The sequence below is a fragment of the Mastigoproctus giganteus genome, chromosome 5 (assembly GCF_048544385.1).
Source record: "Mastigoproctus giganteus isolate SK-2022 chromosome 5, ASM4854438v1, whole genome shotgun sequence".
Lineage (NCBI taxonomy): Eukaryota > Metazoa > Arthropoda > Arachnida > Uropygi > Thelyphonidae > Mastigoproctus > Mastigoproctus giganteus.
Window position 1 is genome coordinate 194,219,621 of NC_143579.1, and position 26,993 is coordinate 194,246,613.

The 26,993-nt window shown below is 38.9% G+C and overlaps 1 protein-coding gene across 1 annotated transcript in view; it reads left to right on the forward strand.

Annotated features, from left to right (window-relative positions):
* The window catches only part of LOC150085960 (dynein axonemal heavy chain 8-like), a 1,559,705-nt gene that overhangs the window by 1,484,129 nt on the left and 48,583 nt on the right, over positions 1–26,993 (forward strand). Inside the window, exon 85 of the mRNA XM_090374756.1 lies at positions 17,590–17,742. Coding sequence (XP_090230882.1) covers positions 17,590–17,742 — 153 coding nt within the window. The remainder of the gene's footprint in view (positions 1–17,589; positions 17,743–26,993) is intronic.

Below are 26,993 nucleotides of genomic sequence, written 5' to 3' on the forward strand. Positions count from 1 at the left end.
ACAAAATAAAAGGTATATGAATATAAATGTGCAGTCAAAAGACAATCATTGGTCGTTAGGTCTTATTGAGATTAATGGTTCACTTGATAGCAGAAGAACTGAACAAATTGTGAATGGACACTTGAAGGAATTTGGTTTGAACTTGGATGAGGATATTGTTGCCTGCACCACCGATGGAGCAGCAATGATGATTAAGTTTGGCAAGTCATCATCAACGCCTAATCATCAACAATGTATAGCCCATTGTATACATCTATCAGTTATATATGTACTTTATGAAAAAGCAATCAATTATGGCACCACAGTCTCTGAGTCTCCCAAAGACAATGAAGAAAATGAAAATAATGAAGAAAGTAGTGATGATGAAGAAGTTGAAGAAAGACAGCAAGACATGCTTTATCAAACCGACTTTACTGATGAGCTCATTAATTTCTTCAATCCAATGGCCAATATTGCACAAACTATTAACAAAGTCAGAAAAATTTGCAAGCTTTTTCGAAAATCGCCTACCAAAAATGACATTACAAAATTTTGTTAAAGCAAAATTTAATGGGAAAGAATATAAACTTATATTAGATTGCAAGACTAGATGGGATAGCACATTCTATATGATTGAGAGATTTTTGAAATTGAAAAATTGCATTCAAAATGCTCTATGTGCAGTACTGTCAACTGACGATGACTGGAAAACACTTGAATTGCTATATGAAACTTTGCGACCAGTTGAAATGATTCTGAAGGCTATAACCTCAGAAGATACAGACTTACTTAAATCAGAGTCTTCAATAGAATTTCTGCTTGCTAAGCTTGATACAGCAGAAAACCCATTTGCTTTAAAGTTTCACCAAAGCCTTTTGCAGCATTACAATGCAAGACAAAATTGCCAAACTGTGGCTTTGCTGAGCTATCTACACAACCCCAAAAAAGTTTAGGAAAGAAGATTCAGGTTCAAGAACTTTTGATTTTCCAAGTAACCAAGTTTTGAAAAAGCATGCTGAAGAGATTTATCAGAGATTATTTGCAAAACATTCCGAAGGAGTCTTTTTTTTCATATTATTTTTATTTATTTATTATTATCATTATTATTATTATTATTATTATTATTATTATTATTATAGGGCTTATTATTTTTTGTTCACTATATGAGAGGATACTTTTTATTCAAAGGATTTGAATACAATTTGTAATTTTGTATAATCTCAAGCTGGTTACTTTTTTTAAGCATTTTAATTTTTTTATTTTTTTTTACTATAAGAGGTGATAGATTTTGTTTAAAAGATTTGATTACGATTTGTACAATCTACCCAAGATAAAATAAATACCTGTGTTATAAGCTTTTAATTATTTTCCCTAAGTCTGAGAAAATCGGTTTTAAAACCAGTTTTAAGAGAAAACTTCGGTTAAACTCGGTTTTGAAATTTCTCGGTTTTATGCAAGCCCTACCTCAGATCCATTACTTGTTACCACCGAGACCCACCAGTACCAACATCCTGGCTACTAATAACATTATTCTTTCTGCTTTTGAAAGCAAAGCCAAACTGATACCTGTATGGCTGCAGTAAGTAACTGCAGCCATACTGCACTGAACAGAATTGAGTGCAGCCTCTGACATAGAGGCTGCACTCAATTTTGTTCAGATTTTCCCAGTTCTTCAGCTGCTTACAAACTACTTCCAAATCAGAAGGGATATTCTCCACTTCTTTCCTTCACTCCTGCAAATTCAGGTAGCCAAGGTTGTGGGGGGGGGGGAATGTTTTGATCAGATGGATTTCAGCTAGGTATCCTTAAAGAGGGGGGGGGGGTTCTTTTTGGGTGCTGCTTCACCACCTGCATCTACTCCACTTATCAAAGACAAGCCTGATCTAATCTGCTATGCTGACAATATCAAGATCCTTACACCATGTGTTTGTCACAGGATTGATCAACACAATGCTCCAAGAGATGCCCATTAGATTCATGCCACTCAAATGCTCTTGATTCCTCAATGTAAACTTAAACAGGTTTGTGACTGAACATATACCCTGGAAAACAAGATGCAGGGAATTTCAGAGACTGCTGGAAGTCATTGTGGTACAAGTAAACACATGGGTTGTGTTAGGGTAGCTAAGAATAGGAACAGGTGCATGTATACTTGCGTGTACACCAATGCTAGGAGTTTGGTAAAAAATTTGATGAATTTCAGGTCTTGGTCAAAACATCAAAGGCAAATATTGTTGGGATATCAGAGACGTGGTGTCACACAGATATAAGGAATGTAGAACTGGAATTTCGGGAGTACAATCTGTACAGGAACGATAGAGAGGATAGGAAGGGAGTAGGGGGTTATGCTTTTAGTTAAGGGCCCCGGGTGCCAAGCGATTAAAGTGCATTCATTAAAGCTATCTTTTCAAAGAGCTTTTGCTATATAGAGTTTCTTTTTGTTGTGATTACCGTTTTTTTTTTTTTTTTTTTTTTTTATTTTATACTAGAGTAGCTCTTTGACACTACAGGAAGTAGGCAAAGGCCCAGAAAGGGAAGTCACCTTTCTGTTTCTTTTTTATATCTCTCACTAACACAACTAACAGCCACTTGGTCATCTCGTGGCACTGCTCCTGTCTCCCCATGGCGGGGCCGGAAACCTGGAAGGAAAAGTTAACCCTCGTTTTCCACGATTGCTCCTTTAGCCCTGGAAGGGCTAAAGGAGCAATCGTGGAAAAAGAAAATTTCCCTCCTCTAAAGACTGCAAATCCTATGGATTTGCAACAAAATTGTGACAATCAAAACCGCAAAAGGATGAAAACTGATGTACCTCAAATGGAATACCCATCTTTCCTCATACTGCATTCTTTAACGAATCAGTCATTAGGTACATTATCTCCCTTCTATATATACAAAAATGTTTAGAAAGTGTAGCCGGATCACCAAAAATGGTACGCAGACTGAAATCTGGTGACTTATTAGTTGAAACCACCAACCCCAAACACTCTGAGTCTCTCCTCAAACTAACATTATTTGGTGGAATCCCCACTAAGGTAGATGGGGACTGCTAAGGTATCTACCAGCTATTTCAGGTCAAATGGAAAACTCAAATTATGCCAGAAAGAAATCATCTGATACATAAATATGGATATTGCAGAAAATAATACCTATGATGAATTCATTCTAGATCTATATGCTGAAGACGACATGGACACACGTCCATTCTTCCCAAAAAAGGAAAAAATAAAATTTGACCGTCCTTATGCCACCCTTAATACCTCTAAAGGAGTCATATCCAAATGGGACCTATTGAACGTCAAAGAGGAAGAGATTGTTCAAGAACTCCAGGACCAGAAAGTTATTCAAGCGAGACGAATAATGTTAAAGAAGGATGGAGAATTTGTACCCACTCGCAGCATTATTCTTACTTTTTCTACACCGAACCTACCTTCATCAGTAAAAGCTGGATACCTAAATTGCCGCATCCTTCCTTACATCCCCAATCCTATTCGATGCTACAAGTGTCAGAAGTTTGGGCATTCCCAAACTATCTGCCGGGGAAATTCAGTATGTTCAAACTGTGGATCAAAAGAGCATATTCGTACCAATTGCAATGCCGAATCATCACGATGCCCAAACTGCAAAGGCAATCATTTAGCATTCTCTAAATCCTGTGAGCAATGGAAGCTGGAGAAAACAATCCAGAAATACAAAGTAGTTAACAAAGTCACGTACCTTGAAGCGAGAAAACACCTTCTACAAAGCATACCTAAACATTCATATGCTGAAGCATCCAAAAGATTTCAACTCAGACGGATACAACTGTTCCACCAAAAGTGTCAATTTCTAACTGGGCTCGATCACTCTTATCATCTGCACTACAAAACAAACTGTCGAGAGGACTAATAACACACCAATCTCAATACCACCTACTACTCAAGCTCCAGCTATTTCAGGTCAAATGGAAAACTCAGATTATGCCAGAAAGAAATCATCTGATACCATAAATATGGATATTGCAGAGAATAATACCTATGATGAACCCATCTAGATCTATATGCTGAAGACGACATGGACACATGTCCATTCTTCCCAAAAAAGGAAAAAAAAAATTTGACCGTCAAAAACAGAGCACTTCTAAAAAACATGTGAATTCGATTGCTAACTCTAAACCTACACAATGAATAACATAATCCAATGGAATTTCAGAGGGTTTCGTAGCAAACATAGATGACATATACGAGTTAATCAATCGTTATCATCCTGTGGGTATATGCCTACAAGAGACAAATTTAACACCTCAAGTATCTGTATCAATTAAATATTATACTCTTTTTCGTCAAGACAGGTCCATTACAAAAAGTGCTCATGGAGGAGTAGCCATACTCATAGACTCAACAGTTCCTTGTAAGCAAATTGTTCTCCAAACTTCCCTAGAAGCTGTCACAGCTCGTATAGTGGTTGGCACGGCTTTAACGATCGTCTCAATCTATCTTCCACCCAATAAACCATGTTCAATTCAGGAACTGGAAAACCTTATTTTGCAAGTACTGTCTCCCATCTTCCTGTTAGGAGACTTTAACAGTCACAGTCCATTATGGGGATCTCCCGACTCAGACAGATGTGGAGAGTTCGTTGAAATTTTACTAGACAGACAGAATTTAACGTTACTGAACACTGGCTTATCCATTTGCATTAAAATTTTCCTACTGGTTCAACCTCGGCAATAGATCTTTCGCTATGCTCTCCTATCCTTTTCCCAAGTGTCGAGTGGACAATACATGACAATCCTCTGAACAGTGATCACTATCCTGTCATATGTTGAATTCAAACCACCCATTCAAAAACAACTGAAACCCAAACGAAATGGAAATTTTCCAAAGCAGAATGGGCAAAATATAAAAATTGTCTCTTTTAATGATCACATCATTGAGTCTTCTCCCGTCGATACTGTCACAGAGCATATAACAGCACAAATAGTTAGAGCTGCAACAATCGCAATTCCGCAGTCTCAACTAGGAAACTGCAAGCATATCAATCATTGGTGGAACGAAGACTGTTACATGGTTAAAAGAGAAAAAAATGCAGCATGGAACCAATTCCGCAAATACCCAACCACTGTCAACCTTATTAATTATAAAAGACTTAGAGCCAAAGCACGATACATCCACCAAAAAGCCAAAAAAGACTCTTGGATAAAATTTGCTTCAACAATTAACAAAGATACCGACTCCAGAATAATTTGGAAAAAATAAGGCAGTTGAATGGCAAATATCTTAAATCACCTTCAGCTATTCTTAACTGGAATGGGAAGGAGATCTCTGATCACACAGAGATTGCAAACACCTTAGGAACTGCATTCTCTGAGTTGTCCGCCTCAATAGCTTATCAGCCATCATTCCATAAAATTAAAGCCGAAGCTGAGAAATCCAAACTAAATTTCAAAACTACCTATCCTTTGCCCTATAATCAACCATTCACACTACCTGAACTGAAAGAATCCATAAATACCTCTAGAAACAGCACCCCTGGCCCTGACGATATTTACTATATAATGCTGAAACATCTACATGAGAAATCTCTGTCCTCACTCCTAAAATTTGACAATAGGGTCTATTCTGAACACACATTCCCCTGTTCCTGGCAATATGTAATAGCTATTCCTAAACCAGGAAAAGATCACTCGGCTCCATACAACTATAGACCGATATGTCTAACCAGCTGCTTGAGTAAAACTTTGGAAAAAATGGTGCACCGCCGATTAACATGGTAGCTTGAGAAAAGAAACATAATCAGCAGCAATCAGTTTGGCTTTTGGAAGAATAGATCATCTTTAGATCTTATGGTAAAGGCGGAATCAAACATAAGAAATGCGTTTATTAGAAATCAACATCTGGTCATGATTTGTCTTGATATAGAAAAAGCTTTCAATACCACATGGCGTTATGGAATCCTAAGAGATCTCCATTCTGTTGACATGAGAGGCCATTTACCATCTTTTATTCAAAACTTCCTTCGCCACAGGTCTTTCCGAGTCCGATACCATCAGGCTCTGTCACAAACATACATACAAGAAGAAGGAATCCCACAAGGCTCTGTACTCGGTGCCACTTTATTTGCAATACGAATCAACAAAATCACAAACAGAACTCAAAACACTGTCGACTCATATCTCTACGCTGATGATCTTACCTTATCCTGTCATTCCCAGAATATGAATTATATCGAGAGACACTTACAAATATCAGTAAATAATATTGAACTGTGGATGACCCAAAATGGATACAGGCTATCAAAGCAAAAGTCTACAGCTATCCACTTCTGCAACAAGCGCAAAATCCATCCAGATCCTGAGCTACTCTTGGACAGTCATCCTATTCCAATCATGAACAATATTCATCTCCTAGGGCTAATTTTCGATAAGAAGCTAAATTTCCAAGATCACATCAAACACCTATGAACTACTTGCAATAAGAAAATGAACGTACTCCAGGTAATCTCCAGTACATCATGGGGTGCAGACTGTTACACTTGGCTCGGTCTGTACAGATCCCTAATTAGATCTCGGCTGGATTGTGAAGCACCTGTTTATGACTCTGCTAGAGAGAGTACCTTGCCTTGTCTTGCTCCCATCCAACACACTGCTCTTAGGATTGCTCTAGGTGCATACAGAACATCTCCAGTTCAAAGTCTGTATGTTGAGGCCCACGAACCCCACTGAACATCAGAAGAAAGATGTTACTGATGACCTACTCTGTTAAAATTAAAAGCCACCCCAGACATCCTATTTGGCCACTACTACATGATCCTCAGTACATAATCCACTATGCAAACAAACCAAGAACAATTTGGCCTACTGGTATCAGATTCCAGAATCTAACAGAATCTGGAATATTCAACTTCATAATGTTCTCAAAGACTTAAGAGATCCAGATCCTCCGTAGATTACCTTCACACCGTCTTGTGATGAATACTTTGAGCAGTGGGGAAAAGGTACTGTAAAGGTAAAGTGCAGCCATTATCAACCCACTGCAGGATGGAAGCCTCCTCAACAATTCATGCTGAGGGAAATGGACCATAATCTGCCACGCTGGTCCAGTGCGGGTTGGCAGATCGACCGTATTCAGCAGTCAGGGGTTTGAACCCCGGTCTACTCAAAGAGTGTGTGCTACTGCACTCCCGCTCCTGACCACTCGGCTACGGAGGTACCTATATCAGAGATTAACATCCAATAGCTACATCTTGCCAATACACAGAATTATTCCCTGTTTTCTAAGATCTACACTGATGGTTCTAAATCTGGTGATAAAGTGGGTGCAGCTGCTGTCTTCCCTAATAGAACTATTTCACTTATACTTCCTGCTGAATGCAGCAGTTATACTGCTGAGCTTCATGCCATTAAGCTTGCCTTGGAACATATTTCACTCCTGTCAATCAACAAAAGCATCATATATACGGATTCCAAAAGTGCTCTCTCAGCTCTGAAAAACATGACACCTCACAATCCTTTGCTAAAACTCTTAAGACATGAGCTGATACGTCTTCACGAACATCAGCAAACTGTTGTCTTCTCTTGGATTCCAGGGCACAGGGGTATTAAAGGAAATGAATGCGCAGATAATGCTGCAAAACATCCCTCCAGCATAATCTCAACAAATGATCTTGTCCCATATACTGATTGTAGATGCAATATCCAGAGAAAATGTATGGAGCAGTGTGGAGAAATCAAACACAGAATAAGCTGTTTCAGCTGAAACCTGAACCACAATTATGGAATTCCAGCCTGCATAAAAATAGAAAAGAAGAAGTAATCCTAGCCAGAAACCGAATAGGCCATACTCACCTCACTCATCTTTTTTTGCTCACAGGAAACGATCCTTCGCAGTGTTCACTGCTTTACTGTCAGTGCTTGCAACCACTAACAGTAAAGCATATACTCATTGAATGTAGCTTGTTTAACAATGTCCGTCAGTGTATTTTCAGCTCCTTGTCATTACAAGAACCATTGTCACTCAGCTGCATCATAGGTAATAATGCAAACCTCTCTGAATTCTTTTTGTACCTAAAATGAATTCAAATGTATAATCAATTTTAACTGCTCCCAGAGCAGTCATCACATACACCTTCACTACCTTTGGTAGGCACAATATGGCCAAAGTAGCCCTTGCGCCAGAAACTCCCATAACAACAACAATATTAGTTAAGAAACACATAAAATCCAAGGAAGTGCAGCCAGTCGACATCGCTGGACAGTGCAGTGTCAAGTCGGTTTGGTGTGACATAAGCACTGGGAGATCAAAATTGAGAGTAGGAGTGTGTTATAGGCCTAATGACTCTGATGAGTATAATAAAAAACTGTAGAGGGAAACAGAGTGAGCCAGTAAATCAGAGAGTCTTATAATGGGGGATTTTAAATTCCCTGATATTAAATGGAATTTTTGGGGGTTTTTTTGGTTTTTTTTATGAAAACCCCAAACATGAGAGGTATTAGAACCTATAGTACTTAGTACCATGCTTGGGTTGGAGGTTGAGAAGACGAAAGAAGAAATTTGTTGACATTTGACTTGAACTTCTATAGACTGTAATTTTCAAGAAATACATATGAAGGAAGGCTGTTCCAGAAAACAGCAGTTGAATGAATAAACGAGGAAGATGAAAAGTTGGTTCTGTGAGTTTGAAGTTGGACAGTAAATGGATGTTGGATGGTGGCGACACGTGTTCAGACTGTTTTGAAAGAGAGAGAGCAGAAATTGTAGAAGCCAATTCAGAATAACAGTGCCTGTGGCAGTATCTGTAGAAAAGGCATGCAGCAGAAACAGTAAGTCTATGAGACAGCAAGTGGAGAGACGCTGTTAGAGAGGAGTCCTAAATTAACCTAACTCTCCTCTTCTGAATGGAATCTAGAAGCCTGAGAGAGGTTTTCGGGGCACTGCCCCAGATGTTGGAACAATATTCCATGGTACGGTGGATTTGTGATTTGTACAGAGTGAACACTGTTTGGAAGAAAAGTAATGCCGAGAGCGAAAGAGAAAACCAAGTTTTTTAGATGAAGAGGAAGCAATATTTTTAATGTGCTTGTGCCAAGAGAGATTAGAAGTCAGGGTAATCCCCAAAAGAGATATATCATTTTGCCTAGAAACTGGAGTGTCACCAAAGATAAGCATAGGAGCAGAAGAATACTTTTTGCAAGATATAAGACAAGACTGAGTTTTAGAAGGATTGAAATCAACTAAATTGTCTTTGCACCACTGGAGAATTACCTGGAGATCGGCATTTAAGGAATTGGTAGTGGATATTCGAAAAGTTGAAGTTGATTAAGCAGGGAAAGGTTTATCAAAATGGAAAGTGGAATGCAATGTGCTATCATCTGCAAAACTATGGATAGGATTTCTAGTCAATGGAAGAAGGTCATTAATATACAATATTACTGGCCATATTCTACAGTTACTGAAATCAGCCTCTTGATGGGTTAAGGAATTATAGGAAGACTATGCTCTTCCTTTGTCTACTAAAGGGAATTCAACCGCTGTTGCCTCATCTCTTCCTCTGAAGAAATGGAGCATCAGTGGTTGAATTCTCTTTTACTTTTTCCCCAGGTATTCTGTTTCTCCCTTATATGTCACACACTTCCATCAGTATTTCATTATTATTATTGCTCTTATATTATTTGTCCCTGATTCAGTGTTCCACCTTGTGACGGGTATTGCTACCAAGTACACAGGGTGGTTGTTGTTATGTCTGGTGTTACTGTTGGTCAAGGAACTCTCTGACTATCCTACAGGTGTTCAAGATTGCGACTTTCTGGAGTTCCTTGTAGGTGTTCGCTGGGAGACCTATTGCTGGTAGGCTATTATATAGGTACCTACCTTTGGTCTTTGGCACCATACCTGTGGTTGACACGATAATTAGGATGGTCATTGCTTGTTGCATATGCCTCATCTCTTTAATCTCCTATCTTAGGTTCATGTACTTCCTGATTTTTCCCCCATGGGATTTCTGCAGATTGCCAGTGTTGGGTACCGCTATGTCAATCAGACAAGTAGCCTTTTCCTTCTTGTCCACAAGGGTTATGTCCGGTCTGTTGTGTGGAATTGTTTTATCCGTTATTATGGTGCAGTCCCAGTACAGCTTGTGGGTTGGGGTCTCTAGTACTGCCTGGGGTTCATACTTGTAGTACGGTACACTTTCTTCAATCAACTGATATTTCCTTGCTAGCTTCTGATGTATTATCTTGGCTATGAGTCATGTCTATGAGTGTATTCAGTCTGGGTGATCACCTTGCATCCGGCAGTGATGTGTTGGATCATTTCTGAGGCCAGGTGGCATCGTCAACATGTGTAATCGGACACTTCAGGCTCCTTGGCATTGTATTTTCTTTAGTTTCTGGTGTTGATTACCTGGTCTTGGATGGCGAGCATGAATCCTTCAGATTCGGGGAAGAGCATCCCACTCGTAAACCATGCATTGGAAGCAATTATATCTATGTGATCTTGATGGAGATCATTGTAGTGTTTGCCATGGAGTGTGTTCTCTGCCCATCTTTCTAGCTTTGCTTGATTGCTGCTTGTGTATCTTCCTTAATGCCTGGTGGAGTACTGCTGTGTGTTTCTGGAAGTAATCCTTGTTAGCAATTGCTGTTTTCTGTTGCTCAATGAGATCTATCAGGCTTCTTCTTTCCAAGCAATTGTCAGTCTCTCCACGGCTGACTTCGGGTGTTGTTGGCGGTGCTTGGTCATCATTGCCCTGTCTTTCTCATGATATCCTCCAGCTCAGTGTTAGTCCAATCTATGACCCCAAAGGAGTATGTTAGCACTGGGACTGCATAAGTGTTCATGGCTTTAACTGTGTTTCCTCCATTCAGCTTTGCTTTTGGTAGGCTTCTGAGTCTCTGATGGTATTTAGTGCAATCCATTGGTCTTGTATTTGTCTAAATCAAATGACATCCGAATATCATTTCTAAATTCTTCGGTGATCCAGAGTAGTTGCTGGAGTTGGTTCTCTGTTCCCATTTACAGCTTGATGTCATCCACGTACATCAAGTGGGTGAGAGCGTACAGGTTCTTCCTTCCTTCTTTGAGGTTATATCCACACTTGCTGCTGCTGTTGAGCATGGTGGATAGTGGATTAAGTGCTAGACAGAACCACAGTGTGCTCAGAGCATCTCCCTGAAAGATTCTTCTCCTGATGGGGATTGTCCTGGTTGTGATGTTCTCTACCTTAATGATGGTACTCCATTTCGCTCATTTCTCCTAGGAAGTTTGTAACTATCAGATTGACTTTGTAGATGTTCAACGCCTCTATTAGCCAGTTATGAGGCATGGAGTCAAAGGCCTTGCGGTAATTGATGTAGGCTGTGGACACGTTGCGGCACTTCTTGTAGGCTTGCTCTATAACCATGGCATCTGTGGTTAACTGCTCCCTGCATCCTTTGCTCATCTGCCTGCATCCTTTCTGCTATTCAGCCATTATGTTCTGGCTCTCCAAGTGGTCTGATATCTTCCTGGTTATGCAGCTGGTCAGAATCTTGTACATTGTTGGGAAGCAGGTGATTGGCTTATATTTCGCTGGGTTTCTTGTACCTTTGTCTTTAGGCTTCAGATGTGTGAAACTTCAGGATTGTCTCTGGGTGCCTTATCATTTGGGTGAACTGCTCTGCCAGGTGCTTGTGCGTGCAAGTGAGCTTCTTGTACCAGTAGTTGTGGACGTTATCTATTCCTGGAGTTCACCATTTGTGAGCGTTCTTGATCATCTGCTTTACTTCTTCCCGAATCTCCCACTCTCTCATCTCTTATACATCCTTGGTTTTCTTTCATTCTAGTTCTATACGGGGGGCTTGGCCGTTATGTCTTACTTCTCTGCTCCATATGTTGCCCCAGAACTCCTCAGTCGTTTTCTGCTTGGGTGGTCCTTTCCCATCTTCTCCGTGACTCCTTTAGAAGGCTCTTTGGTCCTCATCGAAGATTCAGTTATTCATTTTCCTCTGGGAGCTCCCTTTGTATCCACATAGTCTCTTGATGAGTGCAAGGAGGTTCTGCTTCAATGTGTCCATTACTCTCCTATTCTCTGATTTTTCGTTTCATGTTTGCAGTGGATGCTGTCTCTCTTGAGGATGTTCTTCACTTTTCTAACCAATTTCTTACTCCTGTTACCCCATTGGTACTGGGTCGATTGGCCTATCTTTACTCTTAATTCTTCTATCATCCACTGAAGACTTCTTTCCCAATCTGGTGGTTTCTTCTGTTTTCAGTTCTTCTGCTGCTGGTCTCTCGTTTCTCTTCCATTAATCCTTGTGGCTTCTATGGCAGCACAATACACGGCTGTGTAGATGGCCTCCAGTGTTGTATCATTGTTGTCGAAGTTATGTGGTAATATTTGCCAGTTGAGGTGATCTGTGACTCCACAAAGTTCTGTTGGGCCTGTGCTTCGGTATCACGTGGGTCTTTGTGGGGTCCATTCCTTCGAATTCTGTTAGGGCCTTCTTCCACTCGTCCTCTATTATGGATATCATGACCTTGTCTCTTTCCACTTCAGCTGCTGTAGGTTGTATTTCTTGCTCTTCCTCTTCTGGTTCAGTGATGGTATTATTCCTCTTCTGGTATTGACCATATTCTTTATCCTTTGTAGTTGATCACTCACGTCCTGCTTGATTTTTTCCAAGATTGCGGCTATCAGGTTCTTTGTGGCGATGGTCCTTCTCTGATCCGCTATTTGCTGACCTGAATATCCGGGAATCATTCCAGCCACTTGGTATGTAGTCTCACATCGTATGTTGTCATATCAGTCTCCAGCTCCGTTATTTCGTAGTATGCTTGCATGATGTATGTATTCATTTCGATGCTCCACTTCATGCATTACCGTTTTCTTCCTTCCCAGATGTTCACTAGCGCAGTTGCGCAGGAAGCACTTCCAATTTGTGGAGCTGGATGGTCTTGCCCTTCTCTTATAGCCATATGGAGGACAGCGCCACTTGCTCCACTGTCTTTCTCAGGAGACCCTCTCTGATTTTTCGAACCGACCCCTATGCCTAAGGCCTGGGCACAAGTGACTTTATCCTGCACCACACTCAATGCAGTATGATTAATATTTCTCTGTGACATCATACATCTATGGATGGTGGACCTATTTAGCTTCAGCTTATGTCCATTAGCATTAGCATTAGTAGAGGCATTTGATGCAAGAAAGCAAGCTTATGCAGCATCAGCCAAAAAAAAAAAAAAAAGTAACATAAATAAATAAAAATAACCACTTCCACTTCACCCCTCTGTTCGTTCGAAATACCTGTCCAGCTGAGCCTTAAACTTATTTAGGCTATCAACTTCCACGACAAGGGATGGAAGTCTGTTCCACCCACCAACCACCCGCTGGCTAAAGGCAAATTTCCGCACATCTATCCTACATCTGTCTTTCCTCAATTTGAATTTATGCCCTCTCAGGTGATTTTTCTGAGCTAGAGGAAGAATCCCATCAGCATTGAGCATGCTCAAACCATTCAAGGCTTTGTACACCTCTATCAGATCACCCCGCTGGTGCCTAGTTTCCAGACACTGTAATTTGCAAAACTTAAGCCTTTCTTCGTAAGAGAACCCCTTTGTCCCATTCACCAATCTAGTTGCCCTTCTCTGTACTCGTTCCAGCAGCTCTACATCCTTCCTGAAATGAGGCCTCCAGGCCTGTATACAGTACTCTAGGTGTGGCCTGACCATTGCCTTATACAAGGGAATAATCACCTCCTTATCCCTGCTAGAAAAATTTCTATATATCATTGACAATACACCATGAGCTACTCTTGCAGCTCGTCTGCACTGCTCAGAGAACTTCATATCTGCCTGCACCACCACCCCCAGGTCCCTTTCATTCTCTACCACTGTCAGTGTAGTACCACAGAGTTGATACGTTGCTCTGGGGTTGCTGTTTCCCATATGTAGTACTTTACATTTGTCAATGTTAAACTTCATTTGCCACCTCGAAGCCCATCTGCTCAACCTTTCCAAATCCTGTTGCAGCAGCATAGTGTCAGTAGTGTCCTTGACAACCCTGCCAACCTTTGTATCGTCTGCAAACTTGGACATTAAGCCTGATATACCATCATCAATATCATTTATAAATACAGAAAACAATAAAGGCCCCAATACTGAACCCTGAGGGACTCCACTAATAACATTAGTCCACGATGAGCAGTGTCCGTTGATTACCACTCTCTGTCTTCTCCCCCTCAACCACCCCTTTATCCATAGCAGCAACTTGCCTCCAATGCCACACTGCTCCAATTTGTGCAGCAGTCTTCCATGTGCAACAGTATCAAAAGCCTTTCTAAGATCCAAGTATATAATATCAAAGTTATTCCCTGCATCCAGTTCTTTTGTGACTGCATCATAGTATCCAATCAAATTGGTCAGGCAAGACTTCCCCTTAACAAAACCATGCTGTGTCCTAGCTATAACTGAAGTCTTGTCTAGATGATCCTGCAGTGCTTCTTTCACCAGTGCCTCCATTAATTTTCCGGGAACAGAAGTTAAACTCACAGGTCTATAATTACTTGTGTCAGCCTTTGATCCCCCTTTGTGAATTGGGGTCACATTTGCACATCTCCAGTCAATGGGTACCTCCCCTGAGTCCAAGGAAGCTCTCATAATTATGGCTAAGGGTTTGCTTACCTCCTTTGCTGCCTCCTTTAATATAACTGGATAGATCCCATCCACCCCAGGTGCCTTTCTTGTGTTTATCTTCAACAATTTCTCCTCCACTTTGCTCTCAGTTATTACAAGATTCTCTAGCTTACTGCTAGAGTTGAATACACCTCTGGCATTCCCCTCGCTGAATAACTCCTCATGTGTGAATGTCGATGCAAAATATTCATTTAGTTTGTTAGCTACCCGAGCAGGGTCATCAACAGTTGACCCATCGATCTCAAGTGGACCAATCTGATTCATCCCCTTCCTTCTAGAGTTTACATAAGTAAAGAACTCTTTGCTGTTTTTCTTCGCATCCCTTGCCAAGGATCTCTCGTAATCTGCCTTCGCCTGCCTAACCTCCTTTGTAACTTGGTTACAGATCAACTTGTATCTATCATAGGCATCCGTGTCACGTGTTAATTTGTATGTATCCCATGCATTTTTCTTCTCTGCCATATGCCTCATTAGTTCATCTGACAACCATTTAGGCCTAAACCTTGAACAATATTTCCAGTGGTAGTTCTTAGGAGTGACACCAGATGGTGCCACAACCAGCCTTAGCCACTATCCGACCTTGGGATAGGTAGGCCCATTGGAGCAACTTTCATGATATTTTATTTATTTATTATTATTTTTTTAATTATTATTACTATCAATTTATTTATTATTAATATTCTAATTCTAATTTATTACTATTATTATAATAGTCTCCCAGCATGATGGAGCCGCGCTCGCTTCTGCCAATGTGGGACTCGAGCCCGGGTCCATCAGGCTGGCACTCTCTCTCTCACACACACACACACACACACACACACACACACACACACACACACACACACACACACACACACACACACACACACACACAGGGTAACTCAAATTTTTTTTTGGCTGGTGCAGCATAAGCCACAGGCTTCCTTGCACCATATGGCTAATAATAATAATAATAATAATAGTAACCCTTTTATTATTATTATCATTATTATTGTGCAAGGAAGCCTGAGGCTTATGCTGCCTCAGGCCACCAGCCAAAAAAAAAAAAAATTCTGAATTACCCTGAGAGAGAGAGAGAGAGAGAGAGAGAGAGAAACAAGAGTCAGAAGTAGAAGGGTTCAAATCACCAAGAAAGAGAATAATGATGATATCCAGCTCAGGACCCTGGGTATGCTATGCCAAGGCAATACTCACCAGATATGAGCCCCTATGTAGACAGACCTGATTCTGTTTCCTTAAATCAGCATATAGACACTTAACTTTTCCAGTATCATTTCCTTGGGTAGCATCAGCAAAAATGTTATACATTTATTTCACTCCTAACCTCAACAAGGGCCTATTTTGGTTTAAATATATCTCAAAGAAATTTTTTTCTCTGAATTTAAAAAAATAAAATAAAATTCTAATGGGATTTAAATTGAATTCAATTTGAGAAATTTTTGAACCATGAAATAAATAATGCTGTTGATAAGTTGGACAGGTTATAGGTAAGGCAAGGTGCTATTCTGTTCCTATGAAACTAACCATTCCTATACTAAAACAAAATAATATACAAAATATAATGAATAATAAATATAAAGCACTCACCCTCAGGATAGTAAATGCACAACTTCTTGCCCAAAGAGACACATGCCCGCACCCTAAAGTACAAGCATTACTGAAATGAAAATACCAAAAAAATTTTAAAAACCACAAAGAAACACAAGCACTATCTTTTCAGGGCAGCACTTGTGAACTCCAAAAATGGGATTGTATTTCAATCACCAATTGCTATCTCAGCAAAATATAAGTGGATATCCTGATATGCCCCAGACATTAAGAGAAATAATGAACTAAATGTAGAATATGCTATGGCTGCTGTCCTCTATGGAATAAATAAGAAAACACAGCAAATTAATGCAAATTTAGACATCAACTCCTACAATCAACAAATACAAAACAACATGCAAATATGCAACTCAGAATTAAGTAATCATAATAAACTGTGATTGAACTTAAATAACTCAAATGATTAAATTACTATTACTAATATAAACCAAATGATAGAAATAAACTGGAACATAAAGAAGAAACAGAAGGCTAGACATAAGCATTCAAACTAAACTACAGTGGGACAAAAGAAATGAAATACACAAGAAAAGAAAAGGGGAGGGGGAATTTATCCATACTCAGAGTAACAATTTATTATGGGGAATGAATTTATTTTGAGGTTCAAGTGTTTTTTAAATTCAGTTCAAATTAAAATATAATATAACAACAATAATACAGTATAACCAGTTTTAATTCCCCATAATAAATTGCAGGATTTTTTTCCTGGTCAGTCAATTTACTGATCAGGAATAATCGCACCCATTAACCCCGGGGGCTTACATCTGGTGAGTATGGGCTTGGCACACCCAGGGTCCTGAGCTGGATATTATCATTCTTCTCTTTCTTGGTGATTCCCTTCTACTTTTGACTCTCTCTCTCTCTCTCTCTCTCTCTCTCTCTCAGGGTAACTTGGGAATTATTCTGGTGCAGAATAAGCCTTAGGCTTCCTTGCACCATATGGCTATTAATAATAATAAAATAATACCTTTCTTCTATGATCCATTTATTTTGTAAAAACCATTTATTTTCTACTCAAACAACATTGTAGTCATTCCAGTCACATTCATTTAAGGTACAGTACCATAATGATAATTTCTTGTAAATGCAGCATACATTTTCAAAATTAAAATACACTTTAACAATGTTTCTCATATTTTTTCAATAAATGTTGAAAAAATATGAGAAACAGATAACTGTTAATTTTTACAGTATCTGTTTCTCATACCAAGATAATTGTTAGTTATTATTATTTAGTCTCAGCTAGAGCCATTTGTTCCTAACAGTATTAATCATCATTAAATAAACAAATTATATAAACATTAATAAATATATTTTATTGATAAATAAATAATAAATTAATACATTTCTTATGCAGGTAAGAGAAAAGTTAAAAGAAATGGGAGCATTCACTTCTATGAACATATTTTTACGTCAGGAAATTGATCGCATGCAACGAGTATTAGCTAATGTAAGGGCAACATTAAAAGATTTACAGTTAGCCATTGATGGAACTATAATCATGAATGAGGTAATAATAATTTTATATGAATTATATCTTTAGTTGTATATTTCATATGAATTTTATATATATATATGCTACAATAAATATGAGTATACAGAGAATATACACATTTACCAAGATCGTTAAAGATGTGTGAAATATTATAACAGGGGTGGATTTCACAGATTTACCAGCTGCTGTGTATGTTTTCTAAGTAACTTAGTGAATGTCAGTATACATTGAAGGTTTGATATTTAATTTTTTTTTAAGCTTTAATGAAAGAACTTAAATTTTAATACAAACTTTAGATTCTTTGTCATAATGTGAAAAATATATATTATAATAACATTAGTACAATACTGTTATTTTTCAATACAGAGATAACATTTAAGCAGACTTCCACTGCTGATAGACAACCCTGATAAATTCAATTGTATAGAATCTTTGATTTTTGCAATTAACTAGCTGATATCCATCATGGTCATACAACAAATTGAATTTTAAAACTTACTATTAGTAAAGGCCATATGGTGCAAGAAAGCCTGAGACTTATGCTGAACCAGCCAAAAAAAAAACATAAAGAGTTAATAAATATAGGAGGGAGTATATGATGAGAGCCCTGTCGATCAATTCGGCCCTGGAAAGATTGTGCAGGGCTCAAGGGGTAGAATTTTTTTCAGCCTGGTCTGTACTTGTTAACAGGAGAGACTGCTTCTACAGGGATGGGATACACTTAAATAGAAAGGGTGCAAGAATGTTTGCTGATGCTATCGAGGCAGTGTTAAGAGGGTCGGAAAACTGCTAGATTGGGGGGATACAAGGACTAATAGACTATCAGTAGCCACTGGCAGAGGCGAAAGTGATTCTTGCACTGCTTCTATTGGAATGAGCAGCAGCCTGGAAAATAAGATGCAGGATATTTCAGAGACTGCTGGGAATCATTGGGGTACAAGTAAACACATGGGTTGTGTTAGGGTGGCTAAGAGGAAGAGCAGGTGCATGTATACTTGCGTGTACACCAATGCTAGGAGGCTAGTAAATAAATTTGATGAATTTGAGGTATTGCTCAAAACATCAAAGGCAGATATTGTTGGGATTTCAGAGACGTGGTGTCACACAGATATAAGGAATGCAGAACTGGAATTTGGGGAGTACAATGTCTACAGAAAGGATAGACAGGATAGGAAGGGAGGAGGGGTTATGCTATTAGTTAAGAAACACATAAAATCCAAGGAAGTGAAGCCAGTCGACATTGCTGGACAGTGCAGTGTCGAGTCAGATTGGTGTGACATAAGCATTGGGAGATCAAAATTGAGAGTAGGAGTGTGCTATAGGCCTAATGACTCTGATGAGTATAATAAGAAACTGTACAGAGAAATAGAGTGGGCCAGTAAATCAGAGAGTCTTATTATGGGGGATTTTAATTTCCCAGATATTGACTGGAATTTAGGGGCTGGTCACTCACACACTAGCAAGGCTTTTGCGGATTTATTGGATGATTTTTTTCTACATCAGCATGTTCAGGAGGCAACTAGAGGGAGTAATACTCTTGATTTGATAATCAGTAGTGATTCTTCATGCATTAAGAATCTGCAGATAAATGAACCACTAGGTGGCAGTGATCACAGTGTTCTGAAGTGGGATTTACTCAAAGAGGTAACTACCATTAGGGGTAAAGGGAAGGGGTATTGCTTTCGTAAAGGCGACTACGGTGGACTGAGACAGTACTTAAATTCTATACAGTGGGATCAACTGATGATGTTACCAACAGCAAATTCAAAATGGGAAGCATTCAAAGAACTTATCTTGGAAGCTACTAGGCTTTACATACCAACTAAGAAATATTGTTCAAGGTTTAGGCCTAAATGGATGTCAGATGAACTAATGAGGCATATGGCAGAGAAGAAAAATGCATGGGATACATACAAATTAACACGTGACACAGACGCCTATGATAGATACAAGTTGATCTGTAACCAAGTTACAAAGGAGGTTAGGCAGGCGAAGGCAGATTACAAGAAATCCTTGGCAAAGGATGCAAAGAAAAACAGCAAAGAGTTCTTTACTTATGTAAACTCTAGAAGGAAGGAAGGGGATAAATCAGATTGGTCCACTTGATATCGATGGGTCAACTGTTGATGACCCTGCTCAGGTAGCTAACAAACTAAATGAATATTTTGCATCGACATTCACACATGAGGAGTTATTCAGCGAGGGGAATGCCAGAGGTGTATTCAACTCTGGCAGTAAGCTAGAGAATCTTGTAATAACTGAGAGTAAAGTGGAGGAGAAATTGTTGAAGATAAACACAAGAAAGGCACCTGGGGTGGATGGAATCTATCCAGTTATATTAAAGGAGGCAGCAAAGGAAGTAAGCAAACCCTTAGCCATAATTATGAGAGCTTCCTTGGATTCAGGGGAGGTACCCATGGACTGGAGATGTGCAAATGTGACCCCAATTCACAAAGGAGGATCAAAGGCTGACACAAGTAATTATAGACCTGTGAGTTTAACTTCTGTTCCCGGAAAATTAATGGAGGCACTGGTTAAAGAAGCACTGCAGGATCATCTAGACAAGACTTCAGTTATAGCTCAGACACAGCATGGTTTTGTTAAGGGGAAGTCTTGCCTGACCAATTTGATTGGATACTATGATGCACTCACAAAAGAACTGGATGCAGGGAATAACTTTGATATTATATACTTGGATCTTAGAAAGGCTTTTGATACTGTTGCACATGGAAGACTGCTGCACAAATTGGAGAAGTGTGGCATTGGAGGCAAATTGCTGCTATGGATAAAGGGGTGGTTGAGGGGGAGAAGACAGAGAGTGGTAATCAATGGACACTGCTCATCGTGGACTAATGTTATTAGTGGAGTCCCTCAGGGTTCAGTATTGGGTCCTTTATTGTTTTCTGTATTTATAAATGATATTGATGATGGTATATCAAGCTTAATGTCCAAGTTTGCAGACGATACGAAGGTTGGCAGGGTTGTCAAGGACACTACTGACACTATGCTGCTGCAACAGGAACTGGAAAGGTTGAGCAGATGGGCTGAGAGGTGGCAAATGAAGTTTAACATTGACAAATGTACTACATATGGGAAACAGCAACCCCAGAGCAACGTCTCAACCCTGTGGTACTACACTGACAGTGGTAGAGAATGAAAGGGACCTGGGGATGGTTGTGCAGGCAGATATGAAGTTCTCTGAGCAGTGCAGACAGGCTGCAAGAGTAGCTCATGGTGTATTGTCAATGATATATAGGAATTTTTCTAGCAATTTTTTTTTGGCTGATGCTGCATAAGCTTGCTTTCTTACATCAAATGCCTCTACTAATGCTAATGCTAATATTTAAAGATTAAATGCACAAGGCATAATAAGATATGAGTTTAAATTAACTATATAATATCAGTGTGGATACACCATGGTTTACCCATAAATGTAACTACATATGTAGTGTAAAGCCATCGTTTAATTTTATCTCATATTGTAGCTACCACAACGAGATACCAGGTATTGCACCATTTCGAAGCTAGTTGGCTTCATCATTGGTGGGCGGGCAGGTACCCTGATAATGCAAATATGCCATCACAGTTGCTTGTTTGTTTGTTATTTGATTTTTAGAAGCATTAGCAACTAAGGCCATATTGCTTCAGGGATATGGGTGGTCATTCCCTAACGTTTCCGCATCCTCCGTATTTGGTAGTCACGGCATTGCAGTTGCGAAGTTAATTCCACAATATGAGAATGCCAAATAATGAACAGAATGATACAGTATTTAATGATTAAATGTACAAAAGCATAATATGATATGGGTTTAAATTAACTATATAAGGATGAATTCCATCAGCACTGAGCTTGACCAATACATTCAAAACCTTAAAGAGTGCCTCCGTAGCCAGGAGGGAAGGAGCAGCAGTGCGTAGCACACACTTCTTAATTAGACCGGGGTTCGAGCCCGTCACCACCAAATACGGAGGATGCGGAAAGGTCAGGGAATGACCACCGCATATCCTGGAGCAATATGGCCTTCGTTGCTAATGCTCCTAAAAACCAAATAACAAACAAACAAACAAAGCCTTAAAAACCTCAGTTAGTTCACCTTGCAGGTGCCGAGTCCTCAAACACTACAATTTGCAGAACCAAAACCTTTCATGATAAGAGCACCCTTTGTTCCTTTTACCTATCTTGTTGCCCATCTCTGTTCCTGATCCAGCAGCTCTAAGTCATTCCTAAAATGAGGCCTCCAGACCTGTATGCTGCACTCAAGATGTGGCCTGATCATTTCTTCATACAATGGGATAATCACCTCCTTATCCCTGCTAGCAAAATTTCTATATAACATTGACAAAACTCCATCAAGTGACCTGTCTGCATAGCTCAAAGAACTTCATATCAGATTGCACAATTGCCCCCAGGTATTTTTCATTTTCTGCTACCCTGAGTATAGTTCCACAGAGTCACCATTATTCTGAGGTTACTGCTGCTCATATGTAGTACAGACAACCCCAATATAATATGGTACTCCTACAACATGCTTTTGCTTTAACAAAATTGATAAATTGCTGCAATCCTTGCACAACATGGTACTTATATTACACAGTTACAGAATTGCAGCTAACCTCACATAACATGCTATTTTTGAGCTTTTGTGTGGACGGAACCCTGCTATTCTGTTGGATGTAATTTTTCAACATTTCCATTCTTTTTTTATGAATCTCCGCTATTGACTAGCTAGTCATTATGCAAAAAAAATTACAGTATTGGGATATCCCCATTTTAAGTTCTGCGCTATTTAACTTGGGCTTGTTTGAGACCATAAAAATTGACTTTGAAGCTTGTAGTTTGTGACTTTAAAGGTTTTTATTTGATCGTTAATAAATTTTTCCGGATAATAGCATTAGCATTAGTAGGGCATATGATGCAAGAAAGCAAGCTTATATAGCATCAGCCAAAAATATAAAATAAAATAACCCTTCCCATTTCACCCATCCATCCACTCCAAATGCCTGCCCAGCTTTGCCTTGAACCCATTTAAGTTGCTGACCTCTACTACAACAGATGGAAGCCCGCTCCAACCATCAACCACCCGCTGGCCAAAGACGAACTCCCGCACATCTATTCCACAACTGTCTTCCCTCAATTTGAATCTATGCCCCACCAGCATTGAACCCTCTCAACCCATTTGAGGCCACACACACCTCAACCAGACCACCCCGCAGACACCCAGTCTCCAGAAGCTGCAAACTGCAGAACCTAAGCCCCTCCCAGCAACATCAACTCCTGCCAAACCCACTGCCACCCCCGCACCTGCTCCAGCAGCACCATATTCTTCCCAAAACGGGGCCTTCAGACCTGCACACAGCACTCAACGTGCAGCCTGACCACTGCCTTACACAAGGGAACAATCATCCTCCCCTATCCCCCTAGCAAAATTCCTGCATATCACTGACAAGACCCTCCCCCCCCCATGGGCCACTCCTGCAGCCCTCCCACACTGCTCAAAATATATATATATATTACTCAACCTTGTTCTTGAGAACCGTATTGAAATAATTTCTTTATTGTGAATTAAATTGGAACCCTAAATTATGCTTTATTTCTCTAGAATCAAAGATACAAATTTTGGATCATCTTAAAAAAAGGGGGAAAGGTATCATATGAAGCAGATTTGGTGGAAATGGCATTGCAGGTAAACAAAATCAATTGATAGGATGATCGCGCTGATGAAAATTCTGAAGTCCCAAATTTTACACTAAAAAGCATAAACTTAGCCAAAGCAATCAGAACCTTATTTTTTGAATGTAGATCCTTCGACTGAAAGGAACACAAAGTTTAATAGGGAGCTTCAGAAACGCTTAGTTCCATTCCATGAAATTTACAAAGATATCATGCAAAAGCAAACAAACCCAGATTACTGAATTTTTAAAGAGAGCAGAAGATACATGAAATCTAGATGCTGCAGAGGAAAGTTCAGAAGATGAAAATATTCTGCAACTGAGAAAACGTTCTTGTTTGATTGTGCTTAGCAGCAACAAAGAGGAAGAAAATTAAATGAACATACATTTGACATATATGTATCACAGTTTGTTTGATATTTGTTCAGTTATTACTATTTTTAAAAAAATTAAGTCTTGCATAGTTATAAAAAAATGGTGTATTTTTGTTAGCTTTTGGAACATAACCCTCCTTTTTGAACTGGTTCCTAGTCCCATATAACACGGTTTTGTACTACACAAGATTTTATAGGAACCAAACTACTATGTTTTATGAGGGTTACCTGTACATTTGGGAAGTTTAAACTTCAATTGCCATTTCTCTGCCCATCTGCCTAATTTTTCCAGATTCTGTTGCAATAGCATACAATTATTACCCACTCTGCCAACCTTTGTATCATATGTAAAATTAGACATTAAGCCTGATATGCCCTTCATCAATATCATTAATAAATATAGAAAACAAAAATGGGGCTGAACATTGAACCTTGGGAGACTTCATTAATAACATCAGTCCATTGATAACTGATAACTATTCACTCTCTTCTCCCACTCAACTATCCCTTTATTCATCATACCAGCAACTTGCCCTTAATGCCACACTGCTCCAATTTATATAGCATTCTTCCATGTGCAACAATACCGAAAGCTTTTCTGAAATCCAAGTATATATCATCAAAATTATTTTTTACATCCAGTTTCTTTTGACTGCATCATAGTATTCAATCAAATTGGTCAAACAAGATTTTCCCTTAACAAACAAACCCATGCTGGGTCTGAAGTATAACTACAGTCCTGTCTAGGTGGTCCTGCATTACTTCTTTAACCAGTGACTCCATTATTTTTCCTGGAACAGAAGTTAAGCTAATAGGTCTGTAATTATTTGTGCCACCCTTTGATCCCCTTTGTGAATTGGGGACAAATTTGCGTATCTCCAATTCATGGGGACTTTCCCTGAATCCAAAGATGCTCTCATAATTTTAGAGAACATTTTGCTTACCTCCTCTTCTGCCTGCCTTAATATAATTCAGGGCCGGATTTACGTATAAGCAAAATAAGCAGTAGCTTAGGGGCCCCCACCCATCGGGAACCCCAGAAAAAATCCCATAATTTCCCACGAAAAGATGTCGATTACTTTAGATTTTATTTGGCAAAATTACAAGACTTAGCTCCCAACATAATGATTCGGCGGTAGCTTAGCATCTAGACATAAAACAAAAAGTAACTAGAAATGCCACTGATCTGTGGCTACATGGAAAGGTTTGGCAGCGCCCTCTTAGCACTACTAGGAACTGCTATAGTTGAGTTAAGGCGGGTTTCCAGTCACCTATGTTAGTTTCTCGTTGAGTTTTATAACCTAACTAATAGCTTGTTGTCTGTTATAATTTATGGACGTCTTTGCATCTGAATTTATTTACATTTGTATCAAATACATTGAAATAGGTTAGTTTCTTTTCTTTATTGTATCTTAGTATCTGATGTTCATAAACTATGTCATAAATAAAATAAGCCTAATCAGTGTTAAGTATCAATCTACAGTATCTAATATCTCGTTTTGTAAACAACAGAATATATAATAATTTTAATATACTGATTGAAAGAGTTTTTTCCAAGTATAATATATTGAAATACTGCAATTTCTATTATTTTAACAATATAAATGTATAAATTGACTAATTTTATTCCATAAAATTAATTTAAATATTCTGTTTAATAACATGAACTATTTATTTTACTTCGCATCTACCTAAACATATCTGTTAACCTTGTATTCTATCTCATTTATATTATTAATAACTTCTTATCAAGTAAGTAATTTACAATATTAGTTACAATAAAGTCAAAGTTTAAAGACTTTTATTTATTCAAATTAATGATGATTCTAAATTAAAAATTCGTTATTGAGAAGCAATTTATAAATAGATTTATTCAAAACTTTTAATTACTTTTAATTAAAAAAATAAAAGTAATTTAAATGTTAATTTTAAAATTAATGTATTTATAATGTGTGAAATACTTCAATTAATTAAATAAGTTATATTCAATTTGATAAACAGTTTAAAAATGAAGAAGTCTTATGCTAGTGGAAGTCAAAAACAGAAAAAGAAAAGGGATGAAGAAGAATTTTTTTTTTTAATTAAACTTTTGGGGGGGGGGCAAAAAAATTTGTGCTCAGGGGCTCCGCAATACCTAAATCCGGCACTGATATAATTGGATAATGTCATCTTCTCCAGGTGTCTTTCTTATGTTTAATTCCAACAATTTCTCTTGCGCTGTCCTTCTGGCATCCACTTCCCTAAATAATTCCTCATGTGGAATGTACATGTAAAATATTTATCCGGTTTGCCAGCAACCTGAGCAGGATCGTCAACAATTTAATGCTCAATATCATATAGTTCAATGTGATTCATTCCCTTCCTTCCTTCCGGTGTAGAGTAAAGAAGTCTTTGCTGTTTTTCTTTGCATTCTTTGCCAAAGATTTCTCATAGTCTGCCTTAGCTTTCCTAACCTTCTTTGTGATCACACAAAGAAGGTTAGGAAAGCAAAGCATCTGTTTATTTCTAAGCCTTCAATGGCATTTCATGGTTGGAATGGAGTCTAGGAACTTTTATAATTATTTCCCTTAATTTTTTTTTTTTTTTTTTATGAGAACCCCAAACACGAGAGGTATTATAACCTATAGTACTTAGTACCGTGCTTGGGTTGGAGGTTGAGAAGACGAAAGAAGATATTTGTTGACATTGGACTTGAACTTCTGTAGATTGTAATTTTCAGGAAATACGTATGCAGGAAGGTTGTTCCAGAAAACGGCAGTTGAATGAATAAATGAGGAAGATGAAAAGTTGGACAGTAAATGGATGTTGGCTGGTGGCGGCACGTGTTCGGACTGTTTTGAAAGAGAGAGCGGGAATTATAGAAGCCAATTCAGAAGAACAGTGCCCATGGAAGTATCTGTAGAAGAGGCATGCAGCAGAAACAGTGCGTCTGTGAGAAAGCGAGTGGAGAGACTCTGTTAGAGATGAATCATTAATTAACCTAACTGCCCTCTTCTGAATGGAATCAAGAAGCCTGAGAGAGGTTTTGGGGGCACCACCCCAGATGTGGGAACAATATTCCATGGCAGGGCGGATTTGCGATTTATACAGAGTGAGCAGCTGTTTGGGAGAAAAGTAACGCCGAGAGCGAAAGAGAAAACCAAGTTTTTTAGATGTAGAGGAAGCAATATTTGTAATGTGCTTGTGCCAAGAGAGATTAGAAGTCAGGGTAATCCCCAAAAG